The sequence below is a fragment of the Bison bison genome, unplaced genomic scaffold (genome assembly GCF_000754665.1).
Source record: "Bison bison bison isolate TAMUID 2011002044 unplaced genomic scaffold, Bison_UMD1.0 scf7180017864383, whole genome shotgun sequence".
In the NCBI taxonomy this organism is placed as follows: Eukaryota; Metazoa; Chordata; class Mammalia; order Artiodactyla; family Bovidae; genus Bison; species Bison bison.
This window is the reverse complement of record NW_011494955.1, coordinates 1,393,308-1,412,672: the sequence shown is the minus strand read 5'-3', so window position 1 is coordinate 1,412,672 and position 19,365 is coordinate 1,393,308. Positions and strand designations below refer to the sequence as shown.

At 47.2% G+C, this 19,365-nt stretch overlaps 1 protein-coding gene across 1 annotated transcript in view; it reads left to right on the top strand.

Moving 5' to 3' along the window:
• The window catches only part of LOC105001435 (zinc finger protein 543-like), a 32,546-nt gene that overhangs the window by 8,298 nt on the left and 4,883 nt on the right, over positions 1–19,365 (top strand). Inside the window, 4 exon segments of the mRNA XM_010857696.1 lie at positions 3,310–3,436; positions 8,037–8,132; positions 10,925–12,595; positions 13,161–13,438. Of these exon segments, the coding sequence (XP_010855998.1) occupies positions 3,310–3,436; positions 8,037–8,132; positions 10,925–12,171 (1,470 nt within the window). The 3' untranslated portion in view covers positions 12,172–12,595; positions 13,161–13,438.

Below are 19,365 nucleotides of genomic sequence, written 5' to 3'. Positions count from 1 at the left end.
TTTAGGTCATACCTGAATGGTCTAGTGGTTTTCCCTACTTTCTTCAATTTAAGTCTGAATTTGGCAATAAGGAGTTCATGGTCTTAGCCACAGTCAGCTCCAGGTCTTGTTTTTGCTGACTGTATAGAGCTTCTCCGTCTTTGGCTGCAAAGAATATAGTCAAAGTGATTTTGGTATTGACCATCTGGTGATGTCCATGTGTAGAGTCTTCTCTTGTGTTGTTGGAAAAGGGTGTTTACCATGACCAGTGCGTTCTCTTGGCAAAACTCTGTTAGCCTTTGGCCTGCTTCATTCTGTACTCCAAGGCCAGACTTGCCTGTTTCTCCACGTATCTCTTGACTTCCTACTTCTGCATTCCAGTCCCCTTGATGAAAAGGACATCTATTTTGGTGTTAGTTCTAGAAGGTCTTGTAGGTCTTCATAGAACCGTTCAACTTCAGCTTCTTCAGCATTAGTGGTTGGGGCATAGACTTGCATTACTGTGATATTGAATAGTTTACCTTGGAAACAAACAGAGATCATTCTCTAGTTTTTGAGATGCACCCAAGTGCTGAATTTCAGACTCTTGTTGACTATGAAGACTACTCCATTTCTTCTAAAGGGATTCTTTTCCCAGAGTAGTAGATATAATAGTCATCTGAATTAAATTCACTCACATCAGTCCATTTCAGTTCACTGATTCCTAAAATGTAGATGTTCATTCTTGCTGTCTCCTCGTTGACCACTTTCAATTTGCCTTGATTCATGGGCCTAACGTTCCAGGTTCCTATGCAATATTGTTCTTTACAGCCTCGCACTTTACTTCCATCACCACTCATCCACAGCTGGGCCTTGTTTTTGCTTTTCGCTCAGCCTCTTCATTCTTTCTGGCGTTTTTTCTCCACTCTTATCCAATAGCACATTGGGCACCTACCACCTTAAGGCCTTCAATTTTCAGTGTCATATCTTTTTGCCTTTTCATACTGTTTATGGGGTTCCCAAGGCAAGAATACTGAAGTGGTTTGCCATTCCCTTCTCCAGTGGGCCACGTTTTGCCAGAACTCTTCACCATGACCCATCCATCTTGGGTGGCCCTACCCAGAATGGCTCATAGTTTCAATGAGTTAAACAAGGCTGTGATCTGTGTGATCAGTTTGATTAGTTTTCCGTGATTCAGTGTGGTGGCTTTTCTTGTTTTGGAGCACAGGCTCAGTGGTTGTGGTGCACGGGCTTAGTGGCTCCAAGGCATGAAGGGAAGGGATCTTCCGAGGCCAGGGATTAAACCCTTGTCCCTTGCGTTGCAAGGTGGATTCTTAACCACTGGACCCTCAGGGAGGCCCTATTGCAGCTCTTAAGTAGCAGAAACTAACAAACGGTAGGTCACACCACAGCCTGTACGTTCACTCTCTCCTCTGGAACTGTGCATGGAGTGCCTGGAGATGATACCCATAAAGTAAACTTTGCAAGCCAGGCAGGCTTCTTTCTGGTAGACAGTTTTGCCTGAGCCAGGAACATAGCATTTCGGGAGGTGGAAGTGTGTGGACCAAAGGAAAAGCATACTGGTTGTTCCGGAAGCCCTCAGAGGGTCTACACAATTGCCAGAATCCTCCCCACTCCCCCATCTGCTGAGACATGTGAGAAAGATACGATCTTTTCTATCAAAGGAGAAGTTATAAGAAATAAAAAGCGGTTCATTCTTAGGACACTTGAACAGAAAGGTGTATACCCGGCTTATAAATAAGATTCCTAAAATGGCAGCTAGTTGCCAATCCTTTGTTCTTTTTACTCCCTGATTCTCCTTCCTCACCAGGACGTTTTGGCGGGTTAATTTCACGGGCTTTATCCTGGACGTGAGGAAAGAACTAAAAGGGTGGGGAAAATAGTTACTATAAATCATCCAATCAAAAACTTAGATGGCCTCCGGGAAGATTGTAACTGTGTCACTCTCAGCCTGTGAGCGGCTGGAGGAGGGAACCTGCATTTTAGGAATGAAAACAGCAGATTTCCCACTCCATGTGCTTACTCCCAGTCTTTTGTAGCACACCCTTCTGCAGAAGTAAAGACCGCCTTACGGAGCCATCTTTGATTGTCTGTCTTACTCCCGCAATACTGTTTGAGAGCATTTCCAGCAGGCGTGTCCTGGGAGGGCCAGACAGTGCGCTCATTTGCTGGAGGCTCCATCCTGCTCAGCCAGGACAGACAGACAGCCCATCCGAGGCCTGACTACAGCCTGCACCGTCCTCCGCAGTTCCTGGTCCCTGGTCCCGAGGCATTTCCTCCGGGACACGTACTGTCAGGTCTCAGGTAGAGATGAGCAGGGAGGCTCCTGTGGATTCTCCCTGGGAGTCTCCAGGATTCAGACAGCAACGGGAGCCCGTCCAGGCCCGTCCACTTCATGGAGGTATCACCGCCTTGGGTCACGCTCCTGTGAGGTGGGCGATGATGAGTCTGCTCTTCTGCCCACGTCTGCAGAACTACTTTCAGCGGTGGCTGAAGTGAATATAACTTCGAAGTTTACTTAAAACATCTCACGTCTTCGTTAACTGGGGTTTTACTCTGCCAGTGGGTCAAGGGAACCTGGGTTTAAATCCCGCCTCTGCTCTCAGCTCATGTAAACTCTGGGTGAGCTGGTTGAGCTCCCTGGGCCTCAGATCCCATTACTAACATGAATTTGATGGCAGCACTGACCCCATGGGGGTCAGTAGCCAGTCATGTGGCCAGTCACCCAGTGTTTCTGCTATAAATATTTTTTCTTTCGTTCTCATAAGTGTTATCATTCAATGAGAGTCTTTGTATTGACTCAGAAATTATTCAAGATTCAGAGAAAGTAAGCGAGGGCCCCAAGTTCGTTCCACAGGCAAGTGTTGATTTAGGACTTTGAATTCAGACCTCAGAAATGGGGCTTCAGAGCTGGGGACTTTCAGTCACTTCAACAAAACATGCAAAGTGCTCACCATGAGGCAGGCACGCAGTGGGGACCGTTGGGGCCTGTGTGCTGTCACTGTGATCATTATTGGTGTTGGGATTTCATGTACATTTGCACCCTTTTTCTTTCTCATTTTTCTGACATCGTTGTGCCCTTAACCCTGTGTGCCCCACAGCCCCTGCAAACGGTGCTGACCTCGTGTCGTTCTCCATCGGCTCCCACACGGGAGGCTCCCATCTCCTCTGTGGCTGCAGTCAGTCCTGGGTGGCGGCCGCCGCCTTGTGTCCCGCGCCGAGCGCAGCCCGTAGGAGGTGTCCGGTCTCTGTGCCTTCGCCATAGAGAGGAATGGGCTCTGATCCCACCACGAGCCCCGAGACCAACCCCGCTGCCTCTTGACTTTCCAGGTGCCTGTTACTTACGAGGACGTGGCTGTGACTTTCACCCAGGAGGAGTGGGGGCATCTGGGCCCCATGCAGAGGACACTGTACTGGGAGGTGATGCTGGAGACCTGCAGGCTCCTGGTGTCTCTGGGTAAGGCCCCGCACTCTGCTTCTCTTCTCCCTCTGGCTCCAGGTCCAGCGGTCTGAGAAAGCCTCTGCGGCCCAGCCAGCCTCCTCCCCCAGAGCTTCAGTTGTTTTCTGTTCTCAGCCCTTCCTGCCTGGGCCTCGTAGGTCTCACTGAGGGAGGGTTGGACCAGAAGCCTAATTTGCCTTTGGTCACAGCCCAAGGAGAAGGGTGTGTTGGGACAGAATGGGGGCATCTCACAGAACCCAGAGGTCGGAATTCCTGCTGGGCTGCCTAAGGGGCTGATGCAGTGACTTAGAGAAGCGTGTTCTGCCCTGGCTTCTGGGGCTCCCGTTCTGCCTCTCTGTGGGTTCGCCGTGTCGCTTTCTTTTTGCAGTGCTTCCTTTTCCTTTTGCCGCTGCAGCTACTTTACAGAAGGAAGTAAGTCTCCAAGTGCTTGCTCTCTGACGCCTGCACCCCCTACCTCTGTTTCCTTCCGCATGTCTGTCTTGTGCCTGTGTTCATGCTCTCCTCGTGTCCTTCTCCCACATGCTGTCCTCAGAAGGTAAGGAAAGTAGGGCTGTTGGCATGAGTCCCTCAGAAAGCTTGATCGACTTAGAAGGCACATCTTGATCGTGAACAGCTCTCCTTGCATTTTTTGGTGGCGTGAGTCCTTTCTTTTGTGAAATCTTGACAAGAGTAAGTGATACTTGATGTTTGTACACATGTCTCTATTTGATCCAATCACGGTGTGGGATTCCCACCCCAAGTTTTTATTTTTAGTAGTTTGTGAAATACTGAATTCAGGTGTCCCCAGGTCCGCCCCTCCCTCCAGCCCCATTTCCTGAGCTCTGACTCCCCTGCTCGTGTCACCCTCTCCCCACCACAGCCACTCGTCTGAGGCTGCTGGCCTCACACCCACCGTTTGCCGTTTCCCTCTTACTGGAGCACTTGGGAGACCAGGTCTGGTGCTAGGCCCCTGGCGGCGAATCCCTGCTCTGCTGCCCTATCCATGAGCGGTGTGTCCCTGGGCAAGTGACTGAACCCTGCTGTGGGTCCATTATTGCATAGGCAGTATCTCCTGAAGTAACACAGCGTCTTCCTCCCATGGCCGGCAGTCCTGAGGGTGAGCGAGTGCGGGTTAGCCGATGTGGACCCCCGCTGCTGTCACTGCCGTTAATGACGTCATCACCCTCCTTGTCAGGGTCATACGCTTGGACTCAGCATTTTCTGAAACAGTGTTGGGTAGCTCTGTACTTAAATAGGCCGGGTGCCAGAGGTGAGTAGACCTCCATTCATGTCATGGCTGCAGCGGGTCATTTCATCTGCCTGAGCCCCTGTTTCTTTATCTGTAAAATGGTGCTTATTGCAGTATGTACTTAACGTGGGTGCTGTAAGGAAATCCTGCAATAGAATTTTTCATGCAAGGTCCACAAGGACGGTCAAAATAGTACTTTGCTTAGGACCTAAAAGGACACAGATCTGTGCAGACATTTACCTTGTTCTTGAAAGAACAGACTCAATATTTTAGATACGTATGTCGTTTCTTTTCTAAATTAGTTGGTACACTTAATTCTTTTTTTTAATGCATTTAAGTTAAATTGCTTGGCATAGTCCCTGGAATATGGTTATACCTGTAAATAATGTTTTTTTAAGACTTTTTTTAAAGTCAGTTTTAGGGTCACAAAATTGAGAGGAAGTACAGAGACTTCCCACAGTCAGCTCCCTGCACTGGTGCATGGGTGGTTGTTTAGGCACTCAGTCATGTCCGACTCTTTGTGACCCCATGGACTGTAGCCCACCAGGCTCCTCTGTCCATGGGATTCTCCAGGCAGGAATATTGGAGTGGGCTGCCATTTCCTCCTCCAAGGGATCATAGCCTCTTTCCTTATCTGTGTTCTCCCTACATGGTACATTCGTTACAGCTGATGTACCTACATTAACACATAATGACATGAAGCCCATAGTGTGCATTAGGGTTTACTCTTGGTAGTCAGTGAGTTTGGATGGATGACATGTATCCACCATAGTATCGTACAGATTATTTTTGTGGCCCTAAAAGTCCTCTCTGTTCACCCCCAACCCTCACCAGCCACTGATCTTTTTTGACTGTCTTCATTTGTATTTTCCAGAATGTCACATAGCTGTAATCTTAGAGTACTTAGGCTTTTCAGATTGGCTTCTTTCACTCAGTGACGGGCACCTGTTTCTTCACGTCCTTTCATGGCTTTTTGATGCTGAGTGATACTGTCTGGATGTGCCATAGTTCATCCACTTACCCACTGAAGAAATCTAAAGTGAAAGTGAAAGTCGCTCAGTCGTGTCTGACTCTTTGGGACCCCATGGACTGTCCACGGAACTCTCCAGGCCAGAATCCTGGAGTGGGTAGCCTTTCCCTTCTCCAGGGGATCTTCCCAACCCAGGGATCAAACCCAGGTCTCCCACACTGCAGGCAGATTCGTTACCAGCTGAGCCACAGGGAAGCACATCTAGGTTGCTTCCAAATTTTGGCAGTTATGAGAAAAGCTGCTGTAAATGTCCTTGTGCAGGCGTGCAGGTTTTTAGGCAGACGTAGGTTTTCAGGACCTTTGGGTAAAGAGTGAGGACTGTGATTGATGGACCCTGTGGTGAAGGTATGTTTAGTTTTTTGAGAACCCACCAGACTTCAGAATGGTGGCATCATTTACATTCCCACCAGCTTGGAATGAGGGTTCCTGGAGCTCAGCATCCTCCACAGCCTTTGGTGTTGTCAGTGTTCCTGTTTTACCCCTTCTCGTAGGTGTGCGCTGGTGTCTAGTTTTAATTTGCATTTCCCTGATGACAGTCTAAAGGAAATCAGTCCTGAATATTCATTGGAAGGACTGATGCTGAAGCTGAAGCTCCAATACTTTGGTCACAGGATGTGAAGAACTAACTCATTGGAAAAGACCCTGATGCTGGGAAAGATTGAAGGTGGGAGGAGAAGGGGACGACAGAGGATGACATGGTTGGATGGCATCACCGACTCGATGCACACGAGTTTGAGCAAACTCTGAGAGTTGGTGGTGGACAGGGAGGCCTGGCGTGCTGCAGTCCATGGGGTCGCAAAGAGTCGGACAGAACTGAGCGCCTTAACTTACAACAGTCTGTGGAGCATCTTTTCATATGCTTATTTGCCATCTGTATATTGTCTTTGGTGAGATGTCTTTTAAGGTCTTTGCTCTTGCCTTTGGGGAGGTGTCTGATAAGGTATTTGGCTCATTTTAAAATGGGGTTGTTTTCTTACTGTCTGATTTTAAGAAATATTTGTATTTTTGGACAACTGTCTTTTATCAGGTATGTCTTTTGCAAATATTTTCTGCAATCTGTGTGTGGCTTGTCCTCTCATATCTTTTGGCAGAGCAGAAGTTTATAATTTTTATGAAGTGCAGCGTATCCACCATTTCCTTCATGGGTTATGCCTTTGGTGTTATATCTAGGAAGGTATCAGGTACCTATAGTCACCTAGGTTTTCTCCTGTAATATCTTAAAGGAGTTTTATGGGTTTGTGTTACATTTAGATCTGTGATCCACTTTGAGTTAATTTTTGTGAAGGGGATAAGGTCTCTGGGATAAGCCACAGTTCAGTGAAATCTTCTCAGGAAGTGACATTTGAGCTGAGACCCAAAGAATGAATAGTAAGCTAGTCGGTGCAAACTGGGAAAAAACAGCCTTCCAGCTGCCAGGACAGCACATGCAAAGGCCCTGAGGTCACAGGGGGCATGACTCCTGACAGCCAAAGGGCAGACTCCTTAATTTGCATTGCCCTGTCCCTGAGCACATAAGCAGATGGGGTGAACATCTGCCTAGTGATGACTGGTGAGTCCTGGGCTCTGCTTTAGGATCTGCAGGTGCACTTTCTGTGTGGGTCCCGGTCCCTCTGCCAGCGACTTCTCTGCATCCCTGACCCCCTCATTGTTGATGTGTGTTTGGCTGCACATGACAGACCAGCTTCAGGCAGTCTGTGCCCAAAGGAAATGCATCATGTTGTCTAAGAAGCTCAGAGGGGACGCTGGCTCCCAGGTAGGGGAGCCAACCCAGGTGTCCACATCCTTGGTCCCGGTGCGCAGGCCAGTCGCCTACAGACCTCGCGAGATGCTTCCCGAGGGCAGGAGCAGCTGACGTGGTCACCTGTGGGCCTTAGCTGCCGTCTGTGGGACGATGGAGACCAGACTCCACAGCTGCCAGGTTGGCCGCCAGCACCTGGGGAGCGTTTAAGTCCACTGGTACTTGGACCTCTCCCCACAGACTTTGTCTGACCTGTTCTGTGCTGGTAACGGGACACCCTGGGTGTTCCTGGTGTTCAGGGAGGCAGTGGAGGACCCTGACTCCACTGAATTAGGTAAAGTCTTCAGGAAATAGTCTGAGCAGTGCGGGGTTCTGGGGATCAGAGAGGGGTCCTGTCTGTGTAGCTGGCAGTCACATCTGCCGTCTTTGGGGACTGAGGGTGGTGTTCTCACATGTTTCCCAGGCGCAGGGTTCTGTTTGCCTGGAGGGGAGCAGCCACATGTTGGGGTCTCTTCCAAACCCTGCAGTCCTGGTCTCGGTTGAGAGGCTTCTTTCTTCTTCCCACATATTCCCCACATTGTCTTTTTTTCTCTGTGAACAGGATGTCCTTTGCCTGAGCCAGAGCTGATCTCCCCAGTGGAGCCCGGCCCTGAGTCACAGACATCAAGGAGAGGGCCCACCCCCAGCTCCTGCTCGGGTGAGTACCCACAGCTGGCTAGGGGGGTCACAGCCCGTCCGCTCTGTGAGAATGTTCTTGTCATGGCCACTCTGTGCGCGCAAGGTCCCTGCCGCCTTTGAACCCGTGCTTGCCCTGCCCTGTGACGCTGCTGGGAGGTGTGGGGTGTGTCAGGTACGTTCAGGCTCTCGGCTCCATGAGCGTGGGCTTACAGACCAGGTGTAACGCAGCACACAGCCTTGCGGCCCAAGGGTGCTCCGTGGTCTTTGTATGTGAGTTTGGCCCAGGTAAACCCAGCTGCTTGAACCAATCTCCACGGCACAGTGTACGGAAAAGAGCTCTTCTTGAGCCAAGGACCGCGTGGGTCCGTGGGATCTGTGAGCAGGCAGTTCTTCAGGGAGACTGCCTTCCGTCATTCGTGTGGGCCCTCCAGGGTTCCTGGCATCCTGCAGCTGGCGCAGGGGTGACAGAGAAGAAGGGAAGGTGTCACAGCCATTGCCAACACCGTGTTTTCCCTCACATTCCACTGACTCGAAACTTGACCTTGTCATCTGGTACCGGGGCTGGGAAGAGAGGCTGCGTGTGCCCACGGAGCGGAAAGACACGGTTTGGTGAGCGTGGCTTGTTACACTCTGTCCGGTTCAGGAAAACTGCAGTTATGGTTTCTGCCTCATTGGGTGGTTAGAGGATGTACTGGATTGTGTGTGAAATTGCTCCTCACTGGGCCTGGCCGTAGAGTGGCTCAGCAGACGTGAGCTGTTGGTGTCATGGGACTACTGCTCTTGAGTCAGGGCAGTGTCTCACGTTTCCTCCTGGACAGCAGGAGCCATTCTCACCTTCTCCACCACCGACACTCCCCGCATTGAGCGGACAGAGGCAACCCCTTGCTCTCGTCTTCTGTCCTCTTTGCCTAAACCTCAAGGCACCTCACACTGAACACGCCCGAGAGAGAGCTCGGACCTTGCCCACTCCCCCTGCCTCGCGTGCAGGTCAGGAGGCAGGCGCACCTCATACGGCTCCTCGGCACCCCTGTCTCCACCAGCGCCTCCGTTCAGGGGCACCAAGCCCTGGCCGTTGGGCACGCACGCCTCTAGTCCGTCACCTCCACCAGCTGTATGAGACCTGGCCCCACCCTCAGTCCAGGCTTTCGGCTTCTGCCTGGGTGGTGCCAGCATGCTCCTGGCTGTTCTCCCTGCCTCTGCTGTGCCCCTGTGTCTGTCTGTCCTGTCTCCCACACTGACCCCCACAGCCTCTCCCCAGGCCCCGAGGCCTCAGCCCGTCTTCATGTCAAAAATAGAGGCTGGCCCTTGTGCTGCTCCATCCTTAACACTCCCCTTCACGGAGTGTCCTCTGTGTGGCTTCCGTCCTTGCCTCCCGCTGGCTGCTGTTTCCACATGGTGATGTCTGTGTTCCAGTACTGCTCTCTCACCTTCTCCCTGCCCCGTTTCCACATGTCTGTTCTCTGTGCCTGAGTCTCCATTGCTGCCCTGCATACAGGATCATCTTTTTGTTCTTAAATGACTCTCCAAGGTTAACCCACACGTTCGTGGTCTCCCACCTTCAGTTTGCATGCTTCCCGGTTAGGCCGGTGCACACACTGGACTAATCCATAATGAAAAGTTGCGTCTGATTGACTGACGTTTTTGCCGTGTCTGGCCCTCTGCTGTGCACGGCATAGGCGGTGTGTTGCTTCGTCTTCACAGCGGTCCTACAAGTTCTCGCTTTAGCTTTAATTTTCAAAAGAGGGAAATGAAGGCCTATGACATTTGAGTACCTTGCCAGACGCCATAAAGCTAACGTTGAGTTCTTTTGGAATTCGGGTCTAGGTTTTTGTGGTCAGAGACCATAATACTCACATGACCTCTAACTTCTGTTTGGTGGAGCCCAGGTACAGGTTTCACTTCATCGTTCTATGGGCTCATTGTCGTCACTGATTCATGAATGACCTTGACTGATTGATGTAGGAATGAAATTATTTCTCTGCTCATTCATTTCTTTTTGAACATATGCACTTAACATCCCTAGACTCCAGTATGAGAACCTTGTTCATGCCCTCCTGTCTCAGCGTGGGCTGCTGTAAAAAGAAAGCCACAGCCCAGGCAGCTCAAGCAGCAGACTTGTGTCTGTCAGTTCAGGAGTCTGGGAAGACTGGATCAAGGTGCTGGCAGATCCCGGCTGAGGAGGGCCCGCTCCTCTGTGTGCAGATGACAGCTTTCTCATCCTGTCCTCATGTGGCAGAGAAAAGGAGCAAGCTGTCTCCTCTTTCTTCTCGTAAGGACACTAATCCCATCTCAGGAACCCTCCTCTCTCCAACCTTGTGTTCTCATGCAGGGCAGCTCCCTGGTTCTGGAAGACTGTGTGTGTGTTCGTTCTCTTTCCTAAGGCTGGAAGAACCTCCTCATTTTCTCTACCACATCCGTAGGTCTGCCCTTACCAGCAAGCCTCCGCAGCCCATCCCTGTCTGCCATCTGGGAGCTCTGGGTACCCTTTGCTGGCTCCCCTGTGCAGAGCACCATGAGGTGTGGTTTGGAGCAGACTCACCACACGCGGTGTCATCAGCCCTCTGTCTGCCCTCCTAGTCTCCAGACATTCTGTCCCCTGTCCATACTCTCCTCCTGGGCTTTCCCTTTAAAATTTTCAAGAATTCAAACAGGAGAAAGAAAGAAATTGCAAACCTGAGTTTCAGAGACCTGAAAAGACAGCAGGCTGAAAAGACGGCCACTGTCTTCATCCTACTCTCACTGCCACGGTGATTTAGTTTCTTCTACACTGCCATCACTTACGAGCCTTTTTGTGTATTGTCTTCCCTTCAGGTGACAACACAAAACCTGAGACCCCACAGCCTGCCCCTTCCCACCCAGCCCCATCTGAGGAAGTCTCGCCCCAGAAACGACCAAGTCAGCGGGCCTCAGGGCACTCCCAGCTGGGGCAAACCAAGGATGCGGATAGTCCACTGGGGATGCGGGAAGGTCCCCTAAGACCAGGGACAGGCCCCCAGGGGAAGGAACTCCCTGGGAAAGTAAACCCTGATCATCATGGTTTAGGGACAGATGACTGTCTGCCCTCGAGGACTGCACAGCAGCGAGTCCCTCCAGGAGACATTCTTTATGAACGGGAGTCACGTGGGCTGGTGAAAGGACCCCTGACTCATGAAGGGAACTTCCCCTGTAAGTGTGGGGAATGTGGGAAAGCTTTTAACACACATGGCTTCCTTGTTCGACACGAGCAGCTTCACTCTGGAGTGAAGCCCTATGGATGCACAGAGTATGGGAGAGCCTTCAGCAAGAGCACAGACCTCCTCCAGCACCAGCTGATCCCCACCAGGGAGAAGCCCTATGAGTGCAGTGAGTGTGGGAAGGCCTTCCACCGCAGGTCACAGCTCACAACGCACCAGCTGATCCACACCGGGGAGAAGCCCTATGAGTGCAGTGAGTGTGGGAAGGGTTTCTGTGACAGCACTAGACTCATTAAGCACTCCATCATCCACACCGGGGAGAAGCCCTACAAGTGCCTCGAGTGCGGGAAGGCCTTCTACCGCAAGTCGTACCTCAAGGAGCACCAGCGGATCCACACCGGGGAGAAGCCCTATGTGTGCACCGAGTGTGGAAGGGCCTTCGTCTACTGCTCCACTTTCATCTTACATAAAAGGGCCCACACTGGAGAGAAACCCTATGGGTGCAAAGAATGTGGGAAGGCCTTCAGCAGTCGGTCAAGCCTTAGCCGGCACTTCACCATCCACAGTGCAGAGAAGCCCTACAAGTGCACGGAGTGTGGGAAGGCCTTCAACCGCAGAGCATACCTCAGCAGCCACCAGCGGATTCACAGTGGAGAGAAGCCCTACACGTGCGTGGAGTGTAGGAAGACCTTCTGGTGGAGCTCAAGCCTTGTTCGACACTCCATCATCCACACTGGAGAGAAGCCATGTTAGTGAAGCGAGTGTGGAAAGGCCTTTAGTCGCAGCTCCTGCCTCACTCAGCGTCAAAGGGTTCATACTGGGGGAAGCCCTGTCAGTGTGACAGATGTGGGACAACCCCGCACACTTACCTCGTTCCACGTTTAGAGTTGAACCTCTAAGAACTCTTTCTGGGGAAAGACTTCTGCATGTAACCCCTGAGGAAAATCTTTTGCCAAGGAAACATCTTACTCAGAATCTGATCATTCATACCAAAGAGAAATCCCCTCATTTTTCTTCCCTGTGAGAAAATCTATTTGCAGGGTATCAGTTGTCATCTAAAGAATCAGGTTAGAAATGGAGTCAGCCTAGAAACTTATTCTATATCTGAAAATTCACACGGGAGAGTGAGCCAATCTTTATTGTGCACTTAGCAAAGCCTTCAGGCACATCTTCCTCCTCAGTTTACACTGCAAAATTATCTCGGGTATTTAAACAAAAGAGGAAGAGACATGGAAGAGAAGAAGAAGTGCAAACACAGCTTTCAGATTTCCATGACGAGCCCGTGGCAGTTTGTCGTCCCTTACCTGAGGTAAGAGGAGTGTTGCAGAGATCAGAGGACTGCGTTCCTTCTGTTTTATCTTGTATACACACGCGCTCCTGTCCACTGTCGGGAGAGTTAAACAGTTGAGGGTGCATCTGAAAAGATTCACTGAAAATCACTTTTGCTTCCCTAGTAGCTCAGACAGTGAAGCATCCGCCTGCAATGCAGGAGACCCGGGTTTGATCCCTGGGTTGGGAAGATCCTCTGGAGCAGGAACTGGCAACCCACTGCAGTATCCTTGCCCAGAGAATTTCATGGACAGAGGAGCCTGTCGGGCTACAGTCTGTGGGGTTGCAAAGAGTCAGACACGACTGAGCAGCTAACACACACACCTTTGTTCTACAGCATTGTCTCTACCCTTGAGTAGCCTGTATCTTTATGAGAAATATGAAGGCTTGACTTACAATACACTTCAATATTTAAGGAGATAAAGATATATGTATGAATGAACCCATTTTACTGAAATGATTGATATTTTTGAAACATAATGTGTCTTGTGTCTTTAACCAGCTGGCACTCATACTTAATCTGTTTATCTTTTTATTTGTCGTAGGGTGAGGAGGACAGTATAACTGTGCAACCTTCCCAGATGAATCCCAGTTCTTCCCTCTGATTCTTCTTAGGCTTCACGAACACTTCAGTGATTTTCTAGAGGTTGAATTGCAGCCACAACAGAACAAAACACACAGCTAAACTAAGCTAAATGATAGCACTACATTCAGAGAAGGAATCTCATTTTTCATCTTACAAAAGATTGTGCGAAGATTCACTGTCAAGTAAAGTGACTAGAATTTCACCGATTGAAAGGAGCTTGTGTCAGTACAGCTACAGGTGAGTTCCACACGTGTCGCCATTGGCTTAGTCCCAGTGTAAGGACTAATGACTAATGTCATTGGTCAGGGTATTTTGAGATTCCTTCCTTTTATTTTTGTAAGCAACATGTGATAGTATTATTACCTCACATTAAGAAATATACTGTACAGAAAGGCATAAAAATAATCATGTATTCACTCTGAACGTTCTCAGGGTTTTTCAAATGACTACATGTCTAGTTCTGTATGGCCGTCGTAGGCCATGTCATTTCTGTTGTGTTAATCTATGGCGTTATTGTGAAGGCCACTCTTCATGCTTTTCATGTCTTGTCTAGGAAGTCTTCGGCAAGCTCTAGGTTCTTAAATCTCTGATACATGTTGAGTTACTTTTTGTGTTAACCAGGTTGTGTTTTTCTTGCCTAAGAATGTTCGGTTGTTCTGACACCATTTGAATAGTTGAAAAGACCGTCCTGCCTCTATTGAATTGAACTTAGTGAAAAAAAAATCTGTTGGGCATATTAATTTTTGGACTGTTTCTGAGTTCTTTATGTTATCCTACTGATCTGTGTATTTAAACCTCTGTCAATACATTATCTTGAATACTGTAGCTATCATTAAATCTTAAAATTGGATAAAGTACTTCCATCTTCTTTATGGTTTTTTTTTCTTTATAGTTTTTAAAATTGATTTAGCTTCCCATGTCAATTTTTCCTTTGGTTTTCTGTTTAAGTTTTAACATGTGCTGGTCTATATATTAAAAACATCTCCTAGGATTTTTATAGAAATTCCATTAATCTATGGATCATTTTTGGTGAGATTTGGCATCTTTATTATGTTGAGTATTCCACTCCATGAACATGGTATGTCTCTTCATTTGTTTGGATCTCTGATTTATTTCATAAGTGTTTTATAATTTTCAGCTTACAGATCCTGAGCATACTTTGTTAGGTTTTTATTGAGTTTTAACTTCAGTTTTATCATTGTCATTACTGTTATTGAGAAATAGAATTAATTTTTATATGTTGACTTTGTATCCAATGCCCTTGCTGGACCCATTTATTCTAGCAAGTTTTTTGTGGGCAGATTCCTCAGGATTTTCTTCATAAGCAATAAGTTATCTATCTGCAGCTCAGCTCAGATGGTAAAGAACTTGCCTGCAATGCAGGGGGCCCAGGTTCAATCACTGGGTTGGGAAGATCCCTGGAGCAGGAAAGTGGCAAGCCATTCCAGTATTCTTGCCTGGGAAATCCATGCAGAGAGGAACTTGGTGGGCTGCAGTCCCTGGGGTCACAAAGAGTTGGACACAACTGAGCGAATAACACCTGCGAATAGTGAGCATCTTATTTCTTCTTCCTTAGGTGTATCCCTTTTATTTCCTTTTTCTTTCTTTATTCTGCTAGCCAGAACTTCCAGTACAGTGTTGAATAGAAATGATGAAAGAGGACACCCAGGTCTTGTTCTTAATGTTAAGGGGAAAGCATTCAGTGTTGCTTGATCATTAAATAAGATGACAGTATGGGATTTTATGTAGATGTTTTAAAACCAAGTTTGGTAGGTTTCCCTCCTCATTTGCAAAGACCTTTCATTATGAATTGGTGTTGAATTTTGTCAAATACCTTTTCTCTTTCGGCTGATGCGATCATATGACTTTTCTTCTGTAGCCTGTGTATATGATGGATTGTCTGACTGGATTTGAATGTTGATCCAGCCTTGCATTTCTGCAGCAAACCCTGTAGTTACAGAATATGGAACACACGCACACACATTCTTTCTGCCAGTATTTTGTCGAGAAATTTTATGTGTAAAATCGTGAGCATATTGGCCTATTTTTTTTGGCACTGCTGTCTGAATAATACTGGCCTCCCAAAATGACCTTTGAGTGTTTCTCCCTTTTTCCCTCCCAGCCTAGTTGAGATTTTGAGAGTCGGTTTTCTTTCTTCTCTAAATATTTGGTAGAATTCTCTGGTGAAACCATTTTGGCCTGGAGATTCCATTTAATGGAATTCATTAACTGGACTTCATGAGAATATGTAGGGATGTCATTAGCTTTGATACATTGAAAAGCAAAGTTTCAAGTTGAATATCTTATAATGATTTAAAAACAGCAAAATTATGCTTTGAATAATAGGACTTGAGCACTTCAAAGGACGGTAGAGACCCTCTTCAATTTAATGATTAGAAAACTGAGGTGCAGAGAAGGCAGGTGACTAGTGCAAGCCCATATTCTCAAGATAAGGCCAGATAGTGTCCGTTTCTCCTAGCCTGTTGGAATTCTGCCCTTTATACTGCTTATAAAAGCCCTATCCAGTTGGCATTGAGTATGTGATTATTTTCAAAAAGCACATTTTGATGATCTTTGCTTCCTTCAGGCATAGGTTATTCTGTAACAATTTCAAGCACATCTTTAGATGTTTTCATTCACATCTTCTGTTACTAATCTGTGTCCTGTTTTATTTCACTATTTTTTTTCATCCTATGCAAATTAGATTTTTTTTTATGGTCTGTGTATTGTCAGTTTTATATATATTTATTTTGTGCTAAAAAGAAAACATCTTGCATTTAGTGTATGCAGTTCTATATGTATCTTATCAGGCCAGATTTATTCATCTTGGTGTATGAACCTGGTAGAACCTTACCAATGTTATTCCTGCCTTATAAAAATAACTGAGATAGCATTAAGAAGTTTCAATTTATAGATGTAACTTTTTATTCTTAGAGTAAAATTGTTTTACATAAATGGAGGTTTAAGATTGTATACAAATTTTAAAATGTCTTCCTGCTATTTTCTTTCCTGAATCTATTTTTCAGATGCAAATACACACTTTTGTATTTTGAATTTATTTAATAACTTAATATATTTATTTTCCAAATTTTTATTTGCTTTATCTCTGTAACATATCTTCAAAATTGTGACTTATAAACTGAATATTGCTGGATAGTTTTCTACTATCAAAACTACTCAAAACTACTGACGACCAATTCAAACATTTATTACATATACATTTCATGTGATAGCTGGCATATCTGATTTAAAATGCATCTTCCTATTGTGCTTATATTTGCTTCAGTTCTGTGTCTTACACATTCTTTTAAAAATTTCTGTAGATTATTTACATTCTAAACTTCACTTTTAGTCGGTAATGTATATACTTCTAATGTTTTATTAGTGTTTAAGGTTAAAAATTATAATACATGTCTTTAACACAACAAAGTATAAGTTAATATCTTAACCTTTTGCACGATGTAATGGATATTATTGAGGATCGCGTGGTAATTTCATTGTTCTCCTCAACAAGATATTGTTCATGTTTTACATAGATAATGAATTACCTGCATTTACTCAGAGGTGCCCTTTTCTTGGGTCTTTGGTCCTGTCACTGCGGACCTTTCACCTGGGATCATTTCCTTTGGCCTTAAATGTAGTTCATTGGAGTATAGTTGCTTTACAGTGTTGTGTTCTGTGTGGGTGAGTTACCTACTATTTCATTCTCTTTTTGAGAAACATTTTCAGTACATCCTTCCACTATGTCCTGGACCCACTATGTTGTATGTGACTGGAGGTGATTTATTTTGTGTTAATAGTTTCCTGGTATTAAGGAACAGTATTTGAACATGGTACAAGAATAACACATCCTAGAAATTCTAACAGGCTCAGTAATTAGATAGGGTTTTGAGTTGTTGGAATAATAAAAGGATGACTGTGTAGAATACATAGGAGAAATAATATGTCTGGTAACCAGATTAATGGATTGCAACATAAACCGAGTAGATGACTAACAAACCCCGTTGTCTCTTTTTGGATGCCTAGGAGGTCAGCATGTCCCAGCTTTCCTTAACAGTTAACTCTGGGACCATGTGGATGAGTTGTGGCCACATGAATACAGGCAGAAGTGGTTGTGGATGCGTGTTTTAATTGTTCCTGCATTTGTGCACCCTTCTGGGAATCTTCTCAGTGGTTCTCAATCTCAAACCTCCCCAGGACTTAGTGCTCCCTTGGGTGCTGTAGGTTCAGAAGGTGGGTTGATGGTAATGATGTCTTGATGAGGACAGGTCCCGATGACCTGAAAAGCCTCTGAGCTTCCAGCTGGGCCATCTCATCATCACGTATTTGTACCCAAGTCTGCCAGTCCTCAGGGTCAGAAGAAGAGGACAGGAGGGCAAGAAGGAGGCCCCGGTTACTGGGAGCTTGGTGATATGTCACCATGTCATAAACGTGAAACCATCGACTCCACTCCACTTGGACCTGAGGGCACTTAGTCCTGATGTGCCCAAGATCAGACTCTTAATCATAATAATGCAACTCTTTGGGCATCGTGCCTACCTGTAGTTTAAGAAGTCTACTGCTTTTTAGAGATAACTAAATATGGGTAGAAAAAAAGGTCTATGCAAAATATTACATACAAATGTGTGCTCTTTATGTAAAGCATTTAATCAGTACCTGAGAGTTTGAAAAGTCTGAAAGTCTAGTCGCTCAGTTGTGTCCAACCCCATGGATTGTAGACTACCAGGCTCCTCCATCCATGGGATTTTCCAGGCAAGAGTACTGGAGTGGGTTGCCATTTCCTTCTCCAGAGGATCTTCCCGACCCAGGGATCGAACCCGGGTCTCCCACATTGTAGGCAGACACTTTACCATCTGCGCCACCAGGGAAGTCCCAGTATCTGAGAGGTTCCTTGCCAAGTCAAGTAATCATATTTTCATAAATAATGCCAACATTCTTGCAAAGAGGTATCCATGGCTTAGCCTTTCACAGCCTTGTATGTGAAAGCATTGTGTCTGCAATCCCATGGACTGCAGCCTGCCAGGCGCCTCTGTTCATGGGGTGGGTTGCCATTCCCTTCTTCAGGGGATCTTTCTGACCCAGGGATCGAACCTGTGTCTCAGACCCACATTGCAGGCAGATTGATTACCATCTGAGCTACCAGGGAAGCCCCATTCTCCAGGAGCTCTTTCCAATCCAGGGATCAAGCCTGGGTCTTCTGCATTGCAAGTAGATTCTTTACTGTCCTATCCATCAGGGAAGCCCCATGTTAATACTAATGACAGTAGTAATGTTCAGTCACTCAGTCGTGTCCAACTCTTTGGGATCCCGTGGACTGCAGCACCCCAGGCTTCCCTGTCATTCACCATCTCCCAGAGCTTACTCAAACTCATATCCATCAGGTCGGTGATGCCACCCAACCATCTCATCCTCTGTCATGCCCTTCTCCTGCCTTCAATCTTTCACAGCATCAGGGTCTTTTCTAATGAGTCGGCTCTTCGCTTCAGATGGCCAGGGTATTAGAGCTTCAGCCTCAGTCCGTCCAATGAATATTCAGGATTGATTTGCTTTAGGATTCACTGGTTTGATCCACTTGCAGTCCAAGGGACTCTCAAGAGTCCTCCAACACCACAGCTCAAAAGCATCAATTCTTTAGCGCTCAGCCGTCTTTACGGTCCAACTCTCACATCCATACGTGACTGCTGGAAACGATTTTGAACCAGTCTGTTGGTCCGTGTCCATTGTCTGTTGCTTCTTGACCTGCATATAGATTTTGCAGAAGGCAGGTAAGTTGGTCTGGCATTCGCATCTCTTTAAGAATTATCCATAGCTTGTGAGCTCAGCACCAGCCCGAGTTCCTCATGCCCTGCGTCTGGATGGGGCCCTAAGTCCTGCAGTGATCAGAGAAAGCGGGGCATTGCCCCCAGGCCTATGGCAATTTGGGCACTGTCCTTTAAGAGGAAGCCCCGCCCTGTATTAGGAAAAGTGAAGCTAAGTTATCTCCCAGTCTCTTCGCGTGGTGCCGAGGGGCAGTCGCCAAGGAGAAGGGAAATGGCGCAAGCGCGTGGGCACAGGCTGGGGTTGCACAGAGGCGGATGCCATCGGCACTTCCGCCTTCACCCCGGGCCAATCACAGTCCGGGAAGGGCCGTTTCCGGCGGCCTCGGGGCGGGACTTCCGGTCTCG